The 19,084-nt window shown below is 42.5% G+C and overlaps 1 protein-coding gene across 2 annotated transcripts in view; it reads left to right on the top strand.

Annotated features, from left to right (window-relative positions):
- Positions 1–9,892: 9,892 nt before the first annotated feature.
- The window catches only part of LOC110503043 (proteasome activator complex subunit 4B), a 98,472-nt gene continuing 89,280 nt past the window's right edge, over positions 9,893–19,084 (top strand). For both annotated transcript variants that reach the window (XM_036960897.1, XM_036960896.1), the window contains exon 1: positions 9,893–10,409. In XM_036960897.1, the coding sequence (XP_036816792.1) occupies positions 10,213–10,409 (197 nt within the window). In that variant the 5' untranslated portion in view covers positions 9,893–10,212. The remainder of the gene's footprint in view (positions 10,410–19,084) is intronic.

The raw sequence follows: 19,084 nt of genomic DNA, 5'->3' as shown, positions 1-19,084 counted from the left end.
GTTACAACTGGTTTGAAATTGGTAATCAAACACAGGGAAGGTGGTATGACTTATGACTTCCATTGTAACTTTCCTTTGTGGTCTGATCAGCCTCATTGGAAAGCCATTTGGATGGAGAATCTAGGGTAATTTGTAATACTGATATTAAGGTAATTTAATACAAAAATGCAGTGAAATTTACATTATAGTGTCAATATATTTTCTCTGATGAACGTGGTGTGAAAATTTAGCTAGGATAAGTTTTATTTATGGTGGACTCATGTTAAGTATTTGGGACATATTTTGAGCCAACAGGGCAGGGAAGAAATTGAGATATTTGTGTTTGGTTTTAACACCTGTGTATAGGGGGTGCCATTTGAATATTTAATTTGTGGTCATGGGTAATACGGTTTGTTTTTATTTTTTAAGGTAAATTAATTATAGTGGGGTTTAATTAACCTATATAAGGACTTTAGAAAGTGCCACCATAGACATGTTTTTCAAAAAAAAAAAAATCCATGAGTTTAGATAAAGCCAAACAGTGAGACATTTAGTTCAAATTTGGAAACATGAGAAAACGAGCTACAGACAGATAAGGGGAAAAGGCAGACAGAAGAGCCCTCCCCTGCACTGCAGAGACCTTGAAGGTTGGAGAGCAGAGAGGAGAAGTTTGAAAAGGGAGCCAGGACGAGCAAAGATAACAGAATGTGTAGATAACAGTTACTGAGTGGAGACAAAAGGGATAATTGGACATGTGGAAAATGAAAGGGGCGCTCCTACATGATAATGTCAGAACAGAAGGATAATATACTAATCTTACCTAAGTCATTATTTAGAGTAGGTAAGGTTGTTACCTGGGCAGAGCCAGGTATCAAAAGGGGGATGGGTAAATTGTGGTCTAGGATAGGATGGGGCCTATTGGATAAGAAACTAAAGATATAATCAGATAAAACATATGAGACACTGTTTGTTAACCAAGCCTGTATGTCCAGGATTTTATGCATTACAGGTGAACTACAGGTGAAGTCACTCAATCCAGTCCCAGAGGCTTGTTGGGGGGACCATACAAGGACTCCTGGTGACAGCTAGCTGAAAGAGCTACCCGGATTCATATCGCACGGGGAAGGGTAGGACACTGACACTGTCGAACAATAAACAGTGTTCGAGAGGAGAACTGGAATTAACAGGATTCCGGGGGCCATCTCTCGAATGAAGTAACCCTCCCTGTCCTGTCACCCCTGTTTTTGTTCATAGAAGTGAAGATGTGTCTGGCTCTTGCTAGTGATGTGTTCTCTGGGAGAGGGTGGGGCTTTACAGGAGTGTCAGTGTACCTGTGTAATGGGGGAGGGTGTCCATATGGGGATTACATGATAACCAACTTGGGACAATTCTAGGATTGGAGAAGAGGGTATTCTTATAGCATAGGGGATCCCACAAAGGTGGATAGGTTTTCCATCATATGGGGAAAACCTGGTAGCACTGTTGAACTTTGTAAAGGTGATGAAATCCTACTAACCATCAAAACTATTAAGCTCTCTGATGCAGGCACTTACACCCTCGGACTACAAAGGACCGGGACAGACACGATGGGTGTGTTTTCTATTAGGGAGCTGCCAAAACCAGAGGTCCCAGACGAACCAGGGCCAGACACACTCCTCTACCACCCCTGGACCGAACCTGCCACCTACCACCACTGTGTTAAAAAATCCTATTCAGGTAATTAATGTTAGAGACTACACAGCTATTGATCAATTAGGCACTGAGACTGGTTTTGATGGTAGGGACAATTTGTGGCTGTCTTATATGAGGTACACAGCTAAAACCATGAGAAGAAAGGACTGCACTATTTGTAGTCATGCTAGACTTGTTCTGGCTACACACCCATTTGCTATAGGAGAAGGAGAAGGGTGGTTGTGTATTCTGAGAGGTTTTTACCAGGTTCAGCCCAATTCAACCCTCTGTTCCTCTTTGAGCCTTGTGTTTCCTACAGTACCTCCTCATCGGGCCCCTTGGGGTGTTAAGGCATATGGGGGCAATTACAGTTGCATCACGGGTACAGGTAGTGGCATGGACTATGGGAGATTGCCTGAAGCTGATTGCAGCAGTAACATAACCATTTATGCCACTTGGCCAGTTACAGGCCTAAACCAAACTAGTGGTCTGGCTGATGTGTGGTGGATATGTGGACCCAAAAGAGTACTGAGACCCATTCTTAGAGGAGACTGGCAAGGTATGTGTGCTCTGACCAGTTTGATAATTCCACTGACCATTGTTGATGTTACTTCTGAACAGCTGTTGGGTTCTGTATCCAGGGGACCTGAAAACATTCCATCCCATGGGAGACATAGATGTAGTGCTCCATGGACAGAGGATGTAGTTGACATACACACTAACCTGTTGGGAGTGCCAGTGGGGGTTCCTCATGAGTTTCAGGCCTTGGGTAGGAATGATGGACTCTGGCACTTGCTACCTATTATAGGTCCAGCCATAGTGGATGCTAGACAGACTGCATGGATCAGTTATATCTACTATAATCAACAGCGTTTTGTGAATTACCCCCGTGATGCACTCACTGGTCTGTCTTAACAGCTTGAGGCCACATCTAGGGTTGCCAGACAGTCTGCAAGATGTTCGGTGAACAATGTTGCACGTATATTCCTAATAACACCACTCCAGATGGTGGTATAGCTAAGGCCTTTAATGGGCTTGGTGCACTATCTGCTGAGATGAGGACCATGGCGGGGGTGGAGGAGTCTGGACTGTTCTTTTGGTTGGGAGCCTGGTTTGGTAAGTACACTGGTATGGTGGTTACTGGATTTCTGACCCTAATTCTTGTATTTGTATTATTGATGTGTTGTGCTGCTTGCATCATACCGTGTTTTAAGAAGTCTGTTACAGATGTGACTCTAACATGTTTAATCCCATTAATGACTACGGATAACCCCAGTTGTAATTGCTCTGCCTGGGATGCTGTCTATCCCATGACTAAATCTACTGCTAGGAAACCATTGTTTTCCAACAAGGTTGCCAGGGCACATTTCACCTGTGTCAAAATGACGGGAGGCGGTACTAATGTGGGACAGGTTCCTGGGAATTGGTGTCTGGATACAATCAACATTGTTAGGAGTTTCAGTCCAATATCCAGAACAGATGTGAGGTGGTGGTGTGGCAACACTGTCCTGTTTGATAAATTACCCTCCAATACTACTGGAAGCTGTGCACTTGTTACTCTCCTTTTGCCTGTTTCTATCTACCCTACAGAGGCTGGAGACCTCATCCTTAGGGTCCAGAGGGTGAACCCTGAATATTGGAGGGGACGTTCCAGGCGTGCCACCACCCCATCTAGTGGTGATCCGACGTACATAGACGCCATTGGAGTCCCAAGGGGAGTTCCTGACGAGTACAAGTTGGTGGATCAGGTGGCAGCTGGGTTTGAGTCCTCCATTTGTTGGTGGTGCACTGTTAATAAAAATGTGGATAGAATACATTCCAGAATCGCATTGCAGTGGATATGCTACCGGCAGAGAAAGGTGGAGCTTGCACTATGTTTGGTGAACAGTGTTGTATTTTCATCCCTAATAACACAGCCTCCGATGGTAGCTTGACCGTAGCCCTAGAAGGTTTGAGGACTCTTAATGGTAAAATGAAATCTCATTCTGGGATTGATACCTCAATGTGGGACTCCTGGATGAGTGCCTTTGGTAAATATAAAACCCTGGTCTCCTCCATTTTGGTCTCCATTTCGGTGTTCGCGGTCATTTTGGTTCTCTGTGGATGCTGTTGCATTCCATGTATCCGTTCCCTCACCACTAGGGTTATCTCTAGAGCTATTGACCCTTCCCCCCTTTCCCAGATGTTTCCTCTGCTTGCTAATGACCTGCCCAAATTTGAGGATGAGGTTGAGAGTGCCTACTAGGTTTTGTTTTTTTTTTCATGAAATGCTATGACTGCTGAAATAAGGGATAATGAGTGACACCCTAGTGGGTGTCAAAAAGGGGGGCTTAAATTTCACATCATTTTCTTTTGTTCTGTTTTTCAATGAGCTGTTGTTCTCTTTTGGCATGAGGGTTGCAAGTTCCTAGGTGGCTGGTAGCCAATCTAGTACATAGTGGGATCGAATGGAGAACATGAAGGTATTTTCAACTTTGTAATTGTTAGCCTAGTTTATGTCACATCTCTTAGGAGATGTGAAGAGAGGGAATCACAAAACTTTTCCTTCTGGGAAAAGTTTTCTTTTTGTGTCTGGATCTAGTTAGGTTGTGTCACGTCTCTGGGGAGACGTGAAGAGAGGGATTTGTAAGGAAGTGCTATTTCTTATGCAGGTGACCAGCCTACTGCTATTACATTGCTATAACTGAGACAACGTATTTTCACAGTAAAACATGTTAGGTCCCATACAGGATAGCTCCCACACCCACACACACAGCACACACACATTACACACACTAACTGCCGAGGACACACAGATAAGACATACACCCACACATTGGGAGGAAGAGACAGCCTTGACTTGCAGAAACCAGCGCACACACCTAATCTCCTTTCTAGCCGAACATTGTGTGACTGAGGACAGCGCACACACCTAATCTCCTTTTTAGCTGAACATTGTGTGGCAAAGAACAAGACTCAGAGGGATGACGGACGGCCCAACAGGGCCAATCCAAGAAGACTACACCTCAGCCTGAACCAACCCGAAGACCCGATCTTCTAGAATCAACCTACTTTCTGTTCTGTATATGAGACATGTGCACTCTGTTATCTGCGCTCTTTTCTGCTGGTTCCTTAAGAACCGAATGAAATGGGCCCGTATACGTTGTACCAGATATCTTTACTCATAATTAAACTGTCACTTGTCATACAATAGACCACCTTGTCTGAATCGATCCTTGACCGGCTCACCCTCCTACATATCCCATTATTAACACTAACCACAGATCTTTGACCTAACCAAAATAGCTTGTTATCAGCTAGCAAACACTGCTTACCTTATCACACGGCTCCAGCACTGCCTCTCGATTACAGAGGTCCGAAAACGATCAAATGCATGTGTGCTGATCGTATAAATGGTTACAATCTGGTACATAGCATAGAACCAGTTACAGGGGATACAAATAAAAGTAATATATGATACCTCTAACCAATGAATTGTACACGTTATGTTTTCAGTTTGTGTGTGTGATGAGGGTATTATGAGGATTCTGTGTTATGCAATATAGCCCGTTACCAGATATGTGATTGAATATTATCTGCTGTTGGCTTGTGTGGATGTATGTGTTATGCAACATAGCTGACTTGAGACATTGTTAACAGTTTCAGGGCCATGGGCCTTTCTCATGATGGAAAATGGCTGGGACCAGCCTCTGCGCCAACAATCAACGATAGGCTGGGTGAGTCTAAACCACGCCCAGTCTCTACTCTGACAGGCCGGCTCGGAAGCAGGAACTACTTCTGTCATCAGAGTATATTATAATATCTTTGTCAGGAACAAGTCAGTTCTCTGTTTTGCCCTGCTAGGTGGGACAGAGAGCCCGTATCTACGAAAATTGCATTTACCACTTATTGCTTAGCTAATAAAAAATACAATCAGTGACTCAGTGTCATACTTATCCTGATACCAGATTCGAATTGACGCAACCCTAACAGTATGGACAAATTTACATCAGCATCTATGTTAACACTGCCATGTTGATCTGAGCCTTTCCGTTGGAAAACAACCAAATTGTTCACTTCACTTCACTCGCCGACTTTCGACTACAGTCGACTTCGTTAGCCTTACTGCTTGACGGTACTGCCCTTGCTTGGGAAGCATGATGACAACCGCATGCGAAATGAATGACCACCAGTGTTGTATTGAGGAGCTATTCAGTAGACTACTGTCTCTGGTCATTTCAGCACTGTGATATCAGTGAAAATCACTGCAAATGTACAACTATAGCATTCACATTCACAAAAATTAAAACTACAATTTACTCTCATCACTGATCCTAACACTCTCCCAACCAACTTTGGGCAGACAGTTTGAAAAACTCATGGGAGTTTGACATCAATTTTGGGGAGACACTCTTTTCACGGCACTTCGATACCGAAGTGAAATTTTCATATCTGGTTAGGAGACCTTACACAGCAGGTTAGGAAACTGATCTTAAGGTTAGGAAAAGGGTTAGGGTTAGCGAAAATGTTTTTTTTTTTTTTTAATAATATGTTTATTATTTTACAATAAAAGATCTAATAAAGACAGCAATACTAACAATGACATTCATTGTACTGTTGAATGGGATGGCCAATTTTGAGGACAAAACAAAACTTAACTCACACATACACAAAATAAAACTAAATCCTATTAGGTGGTACATGTATAGGAAGACAGCATATAGTCATTACAAGCAGTGTAGTTAAGCCAAAAATAAATATTGAGTGGAGTACAGCACAGAGTAGCAGCAGATCGTCAACCCAGTTATGAAGCGGGACTAGACCATTTATCCAGTATCGAGTGCCATATTTTGTAAAACATTGGACTTCTATTGGAGGTATTGTATCGAATCTTTTCCATATGTATTACATTCCCTAAATCCCGTAACCACATTTCAAAGGTAGGTACAGTCTCCAGTTTCCAGAATTGCAATATGAGCCTTTTGGCTAATAGAGTACAAAGAGAGACAGCTTTCCCTTCGTGGTTATTCCCATCAACTGTACCAAACAGAACTTTGTATCGAATTGTCTTGAAATGAGTGAGTTGTCAGGCAGATGTTCCAGCAGATCACTTTGTTGGACACCTCCAGGGGTAGACTGAAATGCCAGATGGGCCGGTTAATTTTTTGCCTAGTGGGCCTGTCTAACGTTTTTTTGTTTGTTGTTGCACAAACTTATAATTTACTGGCTAATAATTAGGGGCCCTCAAGGAAAACATGTGGTCTGGTGTGGGGGCCTCAAGGGGAAAAAAAATGGGACAGCGGATTAAAATGGGCCGGTATGTTAGAAATACCAGGGCTGATTTTTAGTCCCAGTCCGCCCCTGGTCACCGCCTTTCAAAGTGTGTTGCAGTCATAGAGATAGATAGAGGACTAATATTTGTATCTGTGCCATTATAGAGTCTATGACAGCATGGGCAGAACCATTTGAGGAATTCTCTATTTTGAAGTAATCAATTTTCTTCTTCACGATTGGCTCATCCTTCCTGATGACCCGGTTGGACATGACTCTAACAGGGTTACCAGGAGGGATCAACCAATGCAGTTGGAAGTCCCACCTAGTTGACTACAACCCCTCAGAGCACGTGTCAAACTCATTCCACAGAGGGCTGAGTGTCTGCGGGTTTTCGCTCCTCCCTTGTACTTGAGTGACGAATTAAGGTCACTAATTAGTAAAGAACCACATTCACCTGGTTGTCTAGGTCTTAATTGAAAGAAAAAAACAAAAACCTGCAGATTCTAGGCCCTCTATGGAATGAGTTTGACACCCCTGCCCCACAGTCTAAGCATGGGATGTTCTACTAAGCTAACATGGAATTGTTTTAAGATGGTCATACTAATGATCATTTACACATATTTAACCAATTTTTGGGGGCACTAAACTACTTCCATATACACTGAGTGTACCAAACTAACCAGGTGAAAGCTATAATCCCTTATTGATGTAATCTGTTATATACACTTCAATCAGCATAGATGAAGGGGAGGAGACAGGTTAAAGAAGGATGTTTAAGCCTTGAAAGTGGGCCCTTGCCTTTTGGTGGATTAATTTGTGGTTTCAGAGTAACCTGTAATGGACTTGTGATATTTGTTTGTCTCTTCTGATAAGAGGGACGAGGTGCTCTGTGTCACACAACTTGGGTCAAGATCTGTTTCTTGCTTTGCTCTTAGGAGCAGAGCACCATTGAAAGGAGTGATTTCTGTTGGTGCATCGCAGACCTGGTGGGAAGCGTCAGTCGTTTTGATTCTGTCTCGTAGCCTAACATGACTTTCTTAGGTTATCAGTTATACCGTTTAGTTTTTGTACTGAATATACTGCGTTGTTTCAGGTGCAATGTTGATGGTCATGCTGCAGCAGTTTGTAGGAGGGAGATTCCAAGATAATGGAAGTGTGCAGGAGGCCATCGGATAGTGTCTGGTGCAAGAGAGGCAGCTTGAAGTGGTCAGTTTAGAAAGCAGTTTAGAAATGGAGGATGGGAGAGGAATACTGAGAGGGTTCCAGTGAGTAGATTTGTACCAGAACAGAGGGATAGGCCAATGTGAGATTTATGCTTCAGTAAGGTTGGCTTCTTAGCGTTCATATCAATGGTTATCAACTGTACTGCAGCAATGCAATTCACAGATATGTGATTTGTATGTGATATGTGATTTGACTTCAGAAGAATTACAGGGTGTGTTGCGGGGTGTCCTGTCCTCCCAGGCCATTGGCATGGTGCAGATCGTGTCAAAGTAGTGGTATTGGGTTTTTATACTGGAGTGTAGGTGGTGTCTAGGGCTATATTTAACTTTCTTAGAGGAACGGGTGTAATGAAGAGCATTTCATGTAGGTAGGCTGTCTTATTTGTTTTATTTTTCCTTTATTTAACTAGGCAAGTCAGTTAAGAACAAATTCTTATTTTCAATGATGGCCTAGGAACAGTGGGTTAACTACCTGTTCAGGGGCAGAATGACAGATTTGTACCTTGTCAGCTCGGGGTTTGAACTTGCAACTTTCCGGTTACTAGTCCAATGCTCTAACCAATAGGCTACCCTGCCGCTATGACTGGCCTCATGCTCCAGAAAGTAGGTGGCGGTGTATGAACCTAAAAGTTGGCTGTGATCCGCCAGCCTTAAAGACATGGCTTGTGTATGTATGCAATTCAGAGGGTGAATGGGCAAGACAAAATATTTCAGTGCCTTTGAATAGGGTATGGTATTAGGTGAGAGGCACACTGGTTTGAGATCTCATATGTTGTGGTGGTAGGTTGGGTGGAGAAGAGGTTGCGTTGATGACAGTAACTAGGACTGTACTAGTGGTGGTTTTTATTGTTTCTTCAGCCCAGAGGAAGCGGGTGCTCTGGATCACGTGATTAGGTAGAAGAAATGTGACTTGCTTTGCTCTCTGGACAAGGGCACTGTTGAAAGGCGTGATACCTGGGTTGGTATTAAATGTTGAAGATCAGTTGAAAGTGAAGGCTCCCCGTGTCTGATAGTTGCCGCCTGGTTCAACGCAGATCCAGTGGGGAAATGGAGAAGACGTTGTCTGTTTTGATGTAGTCTTTGCCAGATAAGGTCACCCTGTAGGAATGCTTGTTCCTGAATTTGGTGTCAAGTTTATGGGCAGCAATATGTAGGAGGGTGAGGCCTAGATGTGGGAAGTGTGTAGGAGGGCTTGAAATTAAGGAATGTGTAGTTTCGGTGGAGGAAGTTAGTTGTGGGGCTAGAGATCAAAGGTGTCCGGTTAAAGGCAGGTTGCCAGGGTCATAGTAGTACATCAAGTATTGTTTGCTGTAGCAGTGAAGAGTGGTACAGGGTGAGGGATCCTGAGAGGATTCCTGTGAACAGGCAGAGACTAATAGTGATGTGAAGAATTGCTGTATGTGTCAGTAAGGTAGGTTTCTTTGCATTCATAGCTATGGTTGCCAATTGTGCTGCAGAAATTGCTCGAAAGTCACAGAAAAGAGGTTGTGGCGGCAGAGAAATATTTGGCATTGCGGTATTTTACTGGAGAACAGTTTTAGGGGGTATTGAGTGGTAGAGTTCTGTCCTCCCAGACCATAGGTCTGGAGTAGGATGATATGGTGGTTACTTTTTTATTTTTTTTAGAGTGCTAATAGTTGGCAGGGTAATTGTTCCTTTCCCAAATTGTATAGAACTATATCACGAATATTTTAATTTAGGTCGGCAGTGAATGGCCTCCACTACAGTAGGTGGCGGTGTACGCTCCTTAAATTGAATGCAATCCGCCGAAGTTGTTTTTTGACTGGCGGAAATGACTGTAGGGGTCGGGGAGGAGTGGTTGCGTGAAAAGTCAGCCGAATGTAGCTTCGGTAGTTGGCTAAGAATAAATCATTTTTAAGTGCCAATGCATTTTTTCAAGAAACAATCTTCAACTGAATCGAATATATACCGGATATAGTCTTATCACTGCAAAATTGTGATATTTAGCTAGGATGTTAAAAAGGAAACATTAAGTTGTTGTAGCTAGCTATAGAAGGATACAAACTAGCTAATTCGCGCTAACTTGTCAAGCAAAGAAGATAAAGACATTTTGGGAAATTGTAATATGAAAAAAGACGTGTCGGGGACATTAGGATTTGTCTCTCAAAAAGACATCGTCTACAACAAACTTCTGCCATATGCGGATATATTAGACGACGAATCCAATGTCATTTTGGGTCAAATCAAAGGGAACTTGGGCCGGGCTGTCCAGCTTCGAGAGATATGGCCGGGTGTCTTGTTTTGGACAAGGAAACTTTCCACGTAAGTGTGTTCTTACCCAAGTGTCTGACTTTCTAGTTAGCTGGTTGCCATTCACCTGCCCTGAGAACTAGCTTTAGGTAGCAACGAACATTTGCTTGGCCAAATAACGTTATTTGCTGATGTAGTTGGCAACTAGCCGACTCAGCTCCATCCCAAATGGTGGAGTTTAGTCACAGACGAGTAAGTTATACAACTATTTGGGTTGGCTAGGAGGCTAGCCAGTGGAGGCTAGGCTAGCTAAAGTTAGATTTCCGTTCGAAAGTGGGGTACCGGTAGTAGCTTGCTAACATTCGCAATTTGACCGGCGTATTTTGAGCTCAGTGTATGCATCACTGTCACTGACTCGGCCTTGTGCATTTAGCTCCCAGGATTAAGGTTAGCCAGGCAAGAAACCCTGAGGTAACGTTCGTTGGCTGAAGTTAACGAAGTTAGTTAGCTAGCCAACATTAGCCAGCCAGAACAGTAGCCAGCTAACGTTACTCAACTTTCACATTTCAATACAGAATGCCAGCGAAATGGCTGTCTTAAATCTTAAATCACGATATGAGTAACGTTAACCATGGACACGGATAGTAACGCCGTGCTAACTATCAATTGCTGTGTCATTAAGACAGACTGAGCACGCTAGTTAGTTAATGTTAGCTAAACTCAGCAAGTGGCTAGGGAAACTCTAACTACATAACGGACAAGCCCTCTAACGTTAGTGCATCTTGTTTGTAAGCATGCTTAACTCTATAGGCCTAACGTTAGTTAATACCAACTATATGTTTCCAACATCCGTTTCCCTGCGAACCTATCTATCCAGCTAGCTAATTGAGACATGTTACTGACATGTAACCTATTGTCTCTTTTTACCTAATAATACCTTTACTTAGCTAGCTAAGCTAGCCAGCCATTGCTTAGTCACTCTGACGGTGTGGTTGGTACCATCTCACGGGAATTGTTTGGCCCAAGGGAGGACTCAAGACTTGTGAAAGATTTTTGAAAGTCTGTGTACACTTTCAAAGACTTCGGTGTTGACGGTTTTACATTAGTCCCATGATTTAGCTAGCTGAGTAGATAGACCACAGTGTGAGAATCTTAAGGCAAACATTACTTCATATTCCCAAATGAAGACAACAATATTATTTTCCAGAAGGGAGTTCAGTTTTACTGTCACGTGGCAATAAACTACACTGAACAAAAATATAAACACAACATGTAATGTGTTGGTTTCATGAGCTGAAATAAAATATCCCATACACAAACACATATTTGTTTACATCCCTGTTAGTGAGCATTTCTCCTTTGCCAAGATAATCCATCCACCTGACAGGTGTGGCATATCAAGAAGCTGATTAAAAAGCATGATCATTACACTTGTGCAGCATGTACTGAGGACAAAAGGCCACTCTAAAATGGGTAGAATGGTCACACAACACAATACCACATATGTCTCAATATTTGAGGGAGTGTGCAATTGGCATGCTGACTGCAGGAAGGTCCACCAGAGCTGTTGCCAGAGAATTGGATGTGAATTTCTATACCATAAGCTAATTCAACGTTTGTTTTGAGAATTTGGCAGCATGTTCAAATGGCCTTACGACCACAGACTATGTTTGGTATTGTGTGGGCAAGTGGTTTGCTGATGTGAACGGAGTGCCCCGTGGTGGTGGAGTTATGGTATGGACAGGTGAAGCTACAGACAATGAACGCAATTGCATTTTATCGATGGCACTTTGAAAACAGGCCCACTGTTGTGATGGTGGCAGATTAATGGCACATCATGATAATGCACGGTCCCATGTCGCAAGGAACTGTACACAATTCCTGGATGCAGAAAATATCCCAGTTCTTCCATGGCCAGCGTACTCACCAGACATGCCACCCATTGAGCATGTTTGATGCTCTGGATCGACAGTGTGTTCCAGTTCCCGCCAATATCTAGCAACTCCACTAGAAGTCGGCCGATTACGATTTTTCAACGCCGATACCGGTTATTGGAGGACCAAAAAAGCTGATACCAATTAATTGGCCAATTTATTTTATTTGTAATAATGACAATTACAACAATACTGAATGAACACTTATTTTAACTTAATATAATACATCAATAAAATCAATTTAGCCTCAAGTAAATAATGAAACATATTCCATTTGGTTTAAATAATGCAAAAACAAAGTGTTGGAGAAGAAAGTAAAAGTGCAATATATGCTATGTAAGAAAGCTAACGTTTCAGTTCCTTGCTCAGAACATGAGAACATATGAAATCTGGTGGTTCCTTTTGACATGAGTCTTCAATATTCCCAGGTAAGTTTTAGGTTGTAGTTATTATAGGACTATTTCCTTCTATACCATTTGTATTTCATGAACCTTTGAATATTGGATGTTCTTATAGGCACTTTAGTATTGCCAGTGTAACAGTATAGCTTCCGTCCCTCTAGTTAACGCACGCTAACTGGCTAGCCAATTCACTTCAGTTACACCAGCCTCATCTCGGGAGTTGATAGGCTTGAAGTCATAAACAGCGCAATGCTTGACGCACAACAAAGAGCTGCTGGCAAAACGCACGAAAGTACTGTTTGAATGAATGTTTACGCGCCTGCTTCTGCCTACCACCGCTCAGTCAGATACTTGTATGCTCAGACAGATTATATGCAACGCAGGACACGCTAGATAATATCTAGTAATATCATCAACCATGTGTAGGTAACTAGTGATTATGATTGATTGTTTTTTATAAGATAAGTTTCATGCTAGCTAGCAACTGCATTCGCGTAACAGGCAGTCTCCTTGTGGAGTGCAACGTGAGAGAGCTAGGTCGTTATTGCGTTGGACTAGTTAACTGTAAGGTTGCAAGATTATATCCCCCGAGCTGACAAGGTGAAAATCTGTCGTTCTGCCCCTGAACGAGGCACCGTTCCTAGGCCGTCGTTGAAAATAAGAATGTGTTCTTAACTGACTTGCCTAGTTAAATAAAGGTATATAAAAAATAAACAAATTCGGCAAATTGCCGCCCAAAAATACCGCTTTCCGATTGTTACGAAAACTTGAAATCGGCCCTAATTAATGGGCCATTCCGATTAATCGGTCGACCTCAACTCCACACAGCCATTGAAGAAGAGTAGGACAACGCTCCACAGGCCACAATCAACAGCCTGATCAACTGTGCGATGGAGATGTGTTGCGGTGCATGAGAAAAATGGTGGTTACACCAGATACCGACTGGTTTTCTGATCCACAACCCTATCTTTAAGGTATCTGTGATCAACAGCTGCATATCTGTAGTCCCACCAGTCATGTCAAATCCATAGAGGAGTGCCTAATGAATTTATTTAAATGGACTGATTTCCTTATGAACTCTAACTCAGTAACATTTTTGAAATTGTTGCATATTGTGTTAATTTTTGTTTCGTAAAGCTACTGCTCATAACTACACAACACAAGTGCTCTGTAGTTCAGGGCTCACTGATTGTGCAAAGTCTGCTTCAACATGCACTATGTACGTTCTCATATGGCCTAATCACTGCCAGTGTTGCTTCATATGATATGCTGTCCCAGGTAAACTCTTCTACAACGTGACGTGTCGTTTCGCAATGGTTTTTGTGTTGCTTGGATGTGACCACGTGGGATTGGTAACACACTGGTGATCCCATTCTATAGCTGACTGTAATTAAGGATGTAAACACGATACAGCACCATAATAATTAATAAGGCCTTACACAAGGTTGATAATGGTTGACTGTATATTAACTGTACCACATCCCTGTTGTACCCAGACCTTCAGGAAAGAGAACTATATATAAAGTGTCAGGCTACAGAAGATGGAAGCACAGTTATCTGTGAGCCTGTTTCAGAAGTTCTGAATTCAAGGCACTCTTCAGAGCTTCTCACAAAATCAAGAGTTCTGTTCCAAACATATAGGCTGTGTAACGCTTTATAGGAATAGTTACACATAGACAGTGTTTTCACACCGTGCCAATGTTACATCATTACTCTCTGTCTGTGTTGTGTTTGCCATGTTTTATTTGGTTGTACTAGCTACTAGGCTCATTAGGCTCTTTCACCTTAAGCTGTGTCAGTCAGTCGTAACTATGTCCCAAATGGCATCCTATTTCCTATGGGCCCTCGCCCAAAGGAGTGACCTACTGAGGGAATAGGGTGCCTTTTGGGACTCATACCAACAGGGCATTAGGATTATGTCCAGGCTATGACCCGAGTCACTGCTCTCAACAGTTGATCTAGATTCTGGAGCTACACAAGTATTTTGGCTCCTTGACAAGAACAAGAAGCATTCAATGCAGGCCTATTTATGTACTGTTGTTGCTTGGCCGATAGCACTGGGCTTTGTCATACACTATATACAAGTATGTGGACAGCCATTCAACACTGTTGCTGACAGGTGTATAAAACCACACAGCCATGCAATCTCCATAGACAAACATTGTCAGTAGAATGGCCTTACTGAAGAGCTCAGTGACATTTAACGTGGCACCGTTAGGGTTGCACATTTTGGGGAATATTCAGAGTTGGAAACTTTCCATGGGAATATATGGGAATTAATGGAAATATATGCACATTAATATTAATACCATTTAAATATAGATTTTTGCATTGGATATATTTACCATTTCATATGGAGACAGAAACAAACCTTTTGCCTTATCATAAGTAGAGATAATTACAAATGATTAAATCCTTCCAATAGAAAAATAAATAAATAATTTAGTTACGAATTAAACTTTAAATTAGTTGACTCTTCACATGGGATGATTTCACTGAACAACAAAAGAAAGGGAATATTGAATGATCCCCAATGATCCATCGCATCTACCCAAAAAACGTTTTCAACATACATCTGTAAAATAATAGTCTAGAAACTAAAGCTTTGGTTGTCTTCTTCTCACGCTTCCATGTCTTCTCCCTGGACCTCCTCAATGTCCACCTCTTGAACATCAGACTCTGAGGCCTCATCTTCACTGTCACTTTCAAATCTTGATGAGGATGGCTCGTTGTCAGGCTCAAAAGCTTCAAATTTGCCCAGATGGTCACCAATTTTTCAACCCTTGTATTGGTCAGCCTGTTGCATGCTTTGGTGTATGTGTGTGTTCCCAAACAAGGACCAGTTGCGCTCTGAAGCGGCTGATGTTGGTTTGATTTGGAGGATGATGGAGGTAATGGGGGGAAAGAGCCTCAGATCCACAAAATCCCTTCCACCAGGTGGCTGATGAGATATGTTGGCACAACTGCCATATTGCATTTCCATCCTAAAGCCCTAACTTGGAAGTGTACTTCGCCAGACTGCCAGGAACCGTGCCCTCATCCAGGCCAAGGTGGCGAGACACGGCAGTGATGACACCATAGGCTTTGTTGTTCTCTTCACCAGACAGGATGCTCTTGCCAGCATACTTGGGGTCCAACATGTACGCTGCGGCGTGTATGGGCTTCAGGCAGAAGTCTTCAGGCTTTTTGATGTATTTCAGAACTGCAGTTTCCTCTGCTTGGAGCAACAGTGAAGAGGGCAGGGCAGTACAGATTTCTTCTCTTACATCTGCAAGCAGAGTCTGAACATCAGTCAGGATGGCATTGTCTCCCTCAATACGTGCAATGGCTACTGCTATAGGTTTCAGGCTGCTTACCACTCTCTCACAAAATACGTTATCCTCTTGATGGGGCTGTCCATATCGGCAGACTGTGATATGGCAATTTCTTGGAGAGACTCCCCCCCCCCCCCCCCCCCCAGGAGACTGTCAAACATGATGATAACACCATCCCAACAGGTGTTGCTGGGCAGCTTCAATGTGGTGCTCTTATTCTTCTCACTTTGCTTCGTAAGGTAGATTGCTGCTATAACTTGATGACCCTTCACATACCTAACCATTTCTTGGCTCTCTTGTAGAGTGTATCCATTGTTTTCAGTGCCATGATGTCCTTGAGGAGCAGATTCAATGCATGAGCAGCACAGCCAATGGGTGTGATGTGAGGGTAGGATTGTCTGTTCACAGCATTGTCTGTCACCAGTGCAAATGCCTTCTGTGGTCCAAGGTCATTGATGACTGCCTTCGCTCATCTGCAGTGTGGAGACGTGTGTGTGTTGTCCCTTGTGTCTGTGCTCTTGTAGAATACTGGTTGAGTGGTGGAGATGATGTAGTTAATTATTCCTTGCCCACGAACATTCGACCACCCATCAGATATGATTTCAGTACAGCCTGCTATCTCTATGATTTGCTTGACTTTCACTTGAACTCTGCACCCAGCAAATGAGTAGATAAAGCATGTCTGGTTGGATGGGTGTATGCTGGGGGAATAACATTCAGAAATCTCTTCCAATACACACGGCCTGTGAGCATCAGATGTGAACCAGTTGCATACACAGCTCAAGCAAGACATTCGTCAGCATTTCTCTGACTACATTGCTCCATTGAGTCCAAAAAAACTAATTCCAGGACGACCATGAGCTGTCGCTATCGATTAAGGTGTCTGATTCATCATTTTCACCTCGAATAGAAGTAGAGGGACTTTTGTCAGAGGTTGCTTGTTGTGAGTGCAGCCGATGTGAAATGGCTAGCTAGTTAGCGGTGCGCGCTAGTTGTGTTTCAATCGGTGACGTCACTTGCTCTGAGACCTTGAAGTAGTGGTTCCCCTTGCTCTGCAAGGGCTGCGGCTTTTGTGGAGCGATGGGTAACGATGCTTCGAGGGTGACTGTTGACGTGTGCAGAGCGTCCCTGGTTCGCGCCCAGGTTGGGGCGAGGGGACGGACGTAATGTCTATACTGTTACATGAGCACTGAGGGAACTTTATGCAGATGAGGCCAGATGATTCTGCATCTTTGTTGCATTATTCACATGATTTGGCACAGCATTTGCAAATGTACACAACTTTTCCTTCTACATTAGCTGCATTGAAATGTCTCCACACATCAGATAGTGCCCGTGGTATTTTCCTGTAAAGATGAGGGGGGAAAATGAGTTAAAAAAACAAGTCTGTTCAGCAAATTTCCGCCTTGCTGGAGCTGCCCCATTCAACTCTAAGTGCTGTTATTTTGAAGTGGAAACATCTAGGAGCAACAACGGCTCAGCCTCGAAATGTTAGGCCACACAAGCTCACATCATTAGACCATTGAGTGCTGAAGCGCGTAAAAATTGTCTGTCCTCAGTTGTAACACTCACTACCAAGTTCCAAACTGCCCCTGGAAACAACCGTTTGTCAGAGCTTCATTAAATGGGTTTCCATGGCCCGCAGCAATGTTCAACATCTAGTGGAAAGCCTTCCTAGAAGCATTTAGAACATATTATACAGTTAACTTAATGGTTGTAAGATATCTTGCTGGCAAACATTTCACTGTGAATTCCATACTGTAACTACACCACCTGGTGTGTGCTGCACAACAGTGAGTGACTCAAGGCCCTGGTCTCGTGTAGTTGTGTGCTTGTAAAAGAACACCCATTTCCTGGGGACTACCGTAAGCTTCATAATGATAATTTCACCGGTCACTTTTATCTCCTAACGTATTGCACAAGGTTTTACTTAAGTATCTACAAATATTCACATTTATTTGAAAAAAAAATCTAAATCGTTTTGAAGGTATTGGAGAAATAATCCTGTGGCTATTTGCAAATACCACGGTATACAGTGTGTGTTTGTATGTACAGTATACCACCCATGCCTATTAGGGACATTGGTCTATTGCAGAGGGTGGAGAATTCCCACCAGATGTATCAGAAATGTGTGAATGTTATTCAATGAAGAAGAAAAAAAAATGTAGAGATTGGGTTTATTAAAAGTTATGGAGCTACTTTACAAGCTGCGTGGGAGTTTCTTTCCTTGAATAACAAACACCTAAAGGTAGTGATGCGCTGATATGACATTTTTGGCCGATATACGATACTGATATTTACAATTTTAGCGGCCTTTTACGCATTCTAGTACAGTTAAATAGTTAACACATACATGGACACAGAGGCCCAAGGCACTGTATTTCAATGCAAGAGGTGTCACTACAGTCCCTGGTTCGAATCCAGACTGTATCACATCCGGCCGTGGTTGGGAGTCCCATAATGTGGCGCACAATTGGCCCAGCGTCGTCCGGGCCGTCATTGTAAATAAGAATTTGTTCTTAACTGACTTGCTAGTTAAATAAAGGTTACACACACACACAAACACACACCACACTGGCCAAAAATGTATTTTATTGGCATTTACGCATGTCCCCATTACCAATAAAACATAACAAAACATATTTCTTTCACTTACTTGCTGTGCTGTTTCGTTGTTGAGTTGTTTAAATCTCAACCAGGATTTCTCATACTATAGAACACCATTTGGATCTTTGCGTGTGAAAAATCACTATTTGATGTGTCAGATAAGCTTGTTGACCAAACAGGACCTGCACATCACAATAATTTGACGTGTTCATTAAGTTAAAATAACCCTAATTTATAAGACAGTTCTTATTTGATTAATGCTGGTCAGACCCATCTATGTGAAGCTAGCCACAATACTTTGCGGTTAGCCTTCAAAATAAAAGTATGTAATTGACAGTGATGCAAATTAATACAAATAGTAGAATTATGCCATAATTGAATAGATCATGCTAAATGAGGTTGGAATGTTGTTTATATAAATAATTTGTTAATTTGACATCTGTTGAAATCACACTAGAAATATTATACTTTAGAATTGCATCGGGGGCATA

This window comes from Oncorhynchus mykiss, chromosome 23 (assembly GCF_013265735.2).
Source record: "Oncorhynchus mykiss isolate Arlee chromosome 23, USDA_OmykA_1.1, whole genome shotgun sequence".
Taxonomy (NCBI): Eukaryota; Metazoa; Chordata; class Actinopteri; order Salmoniformes; family Salmonidae; genus Oncorhynchus; species Oncorhynchus mykiss.
The sequence above is the reverse complement of the archived record's forward strand: the minus strand, read 5'-3'. Positions and strand labels throughout refer to the sequence as shown.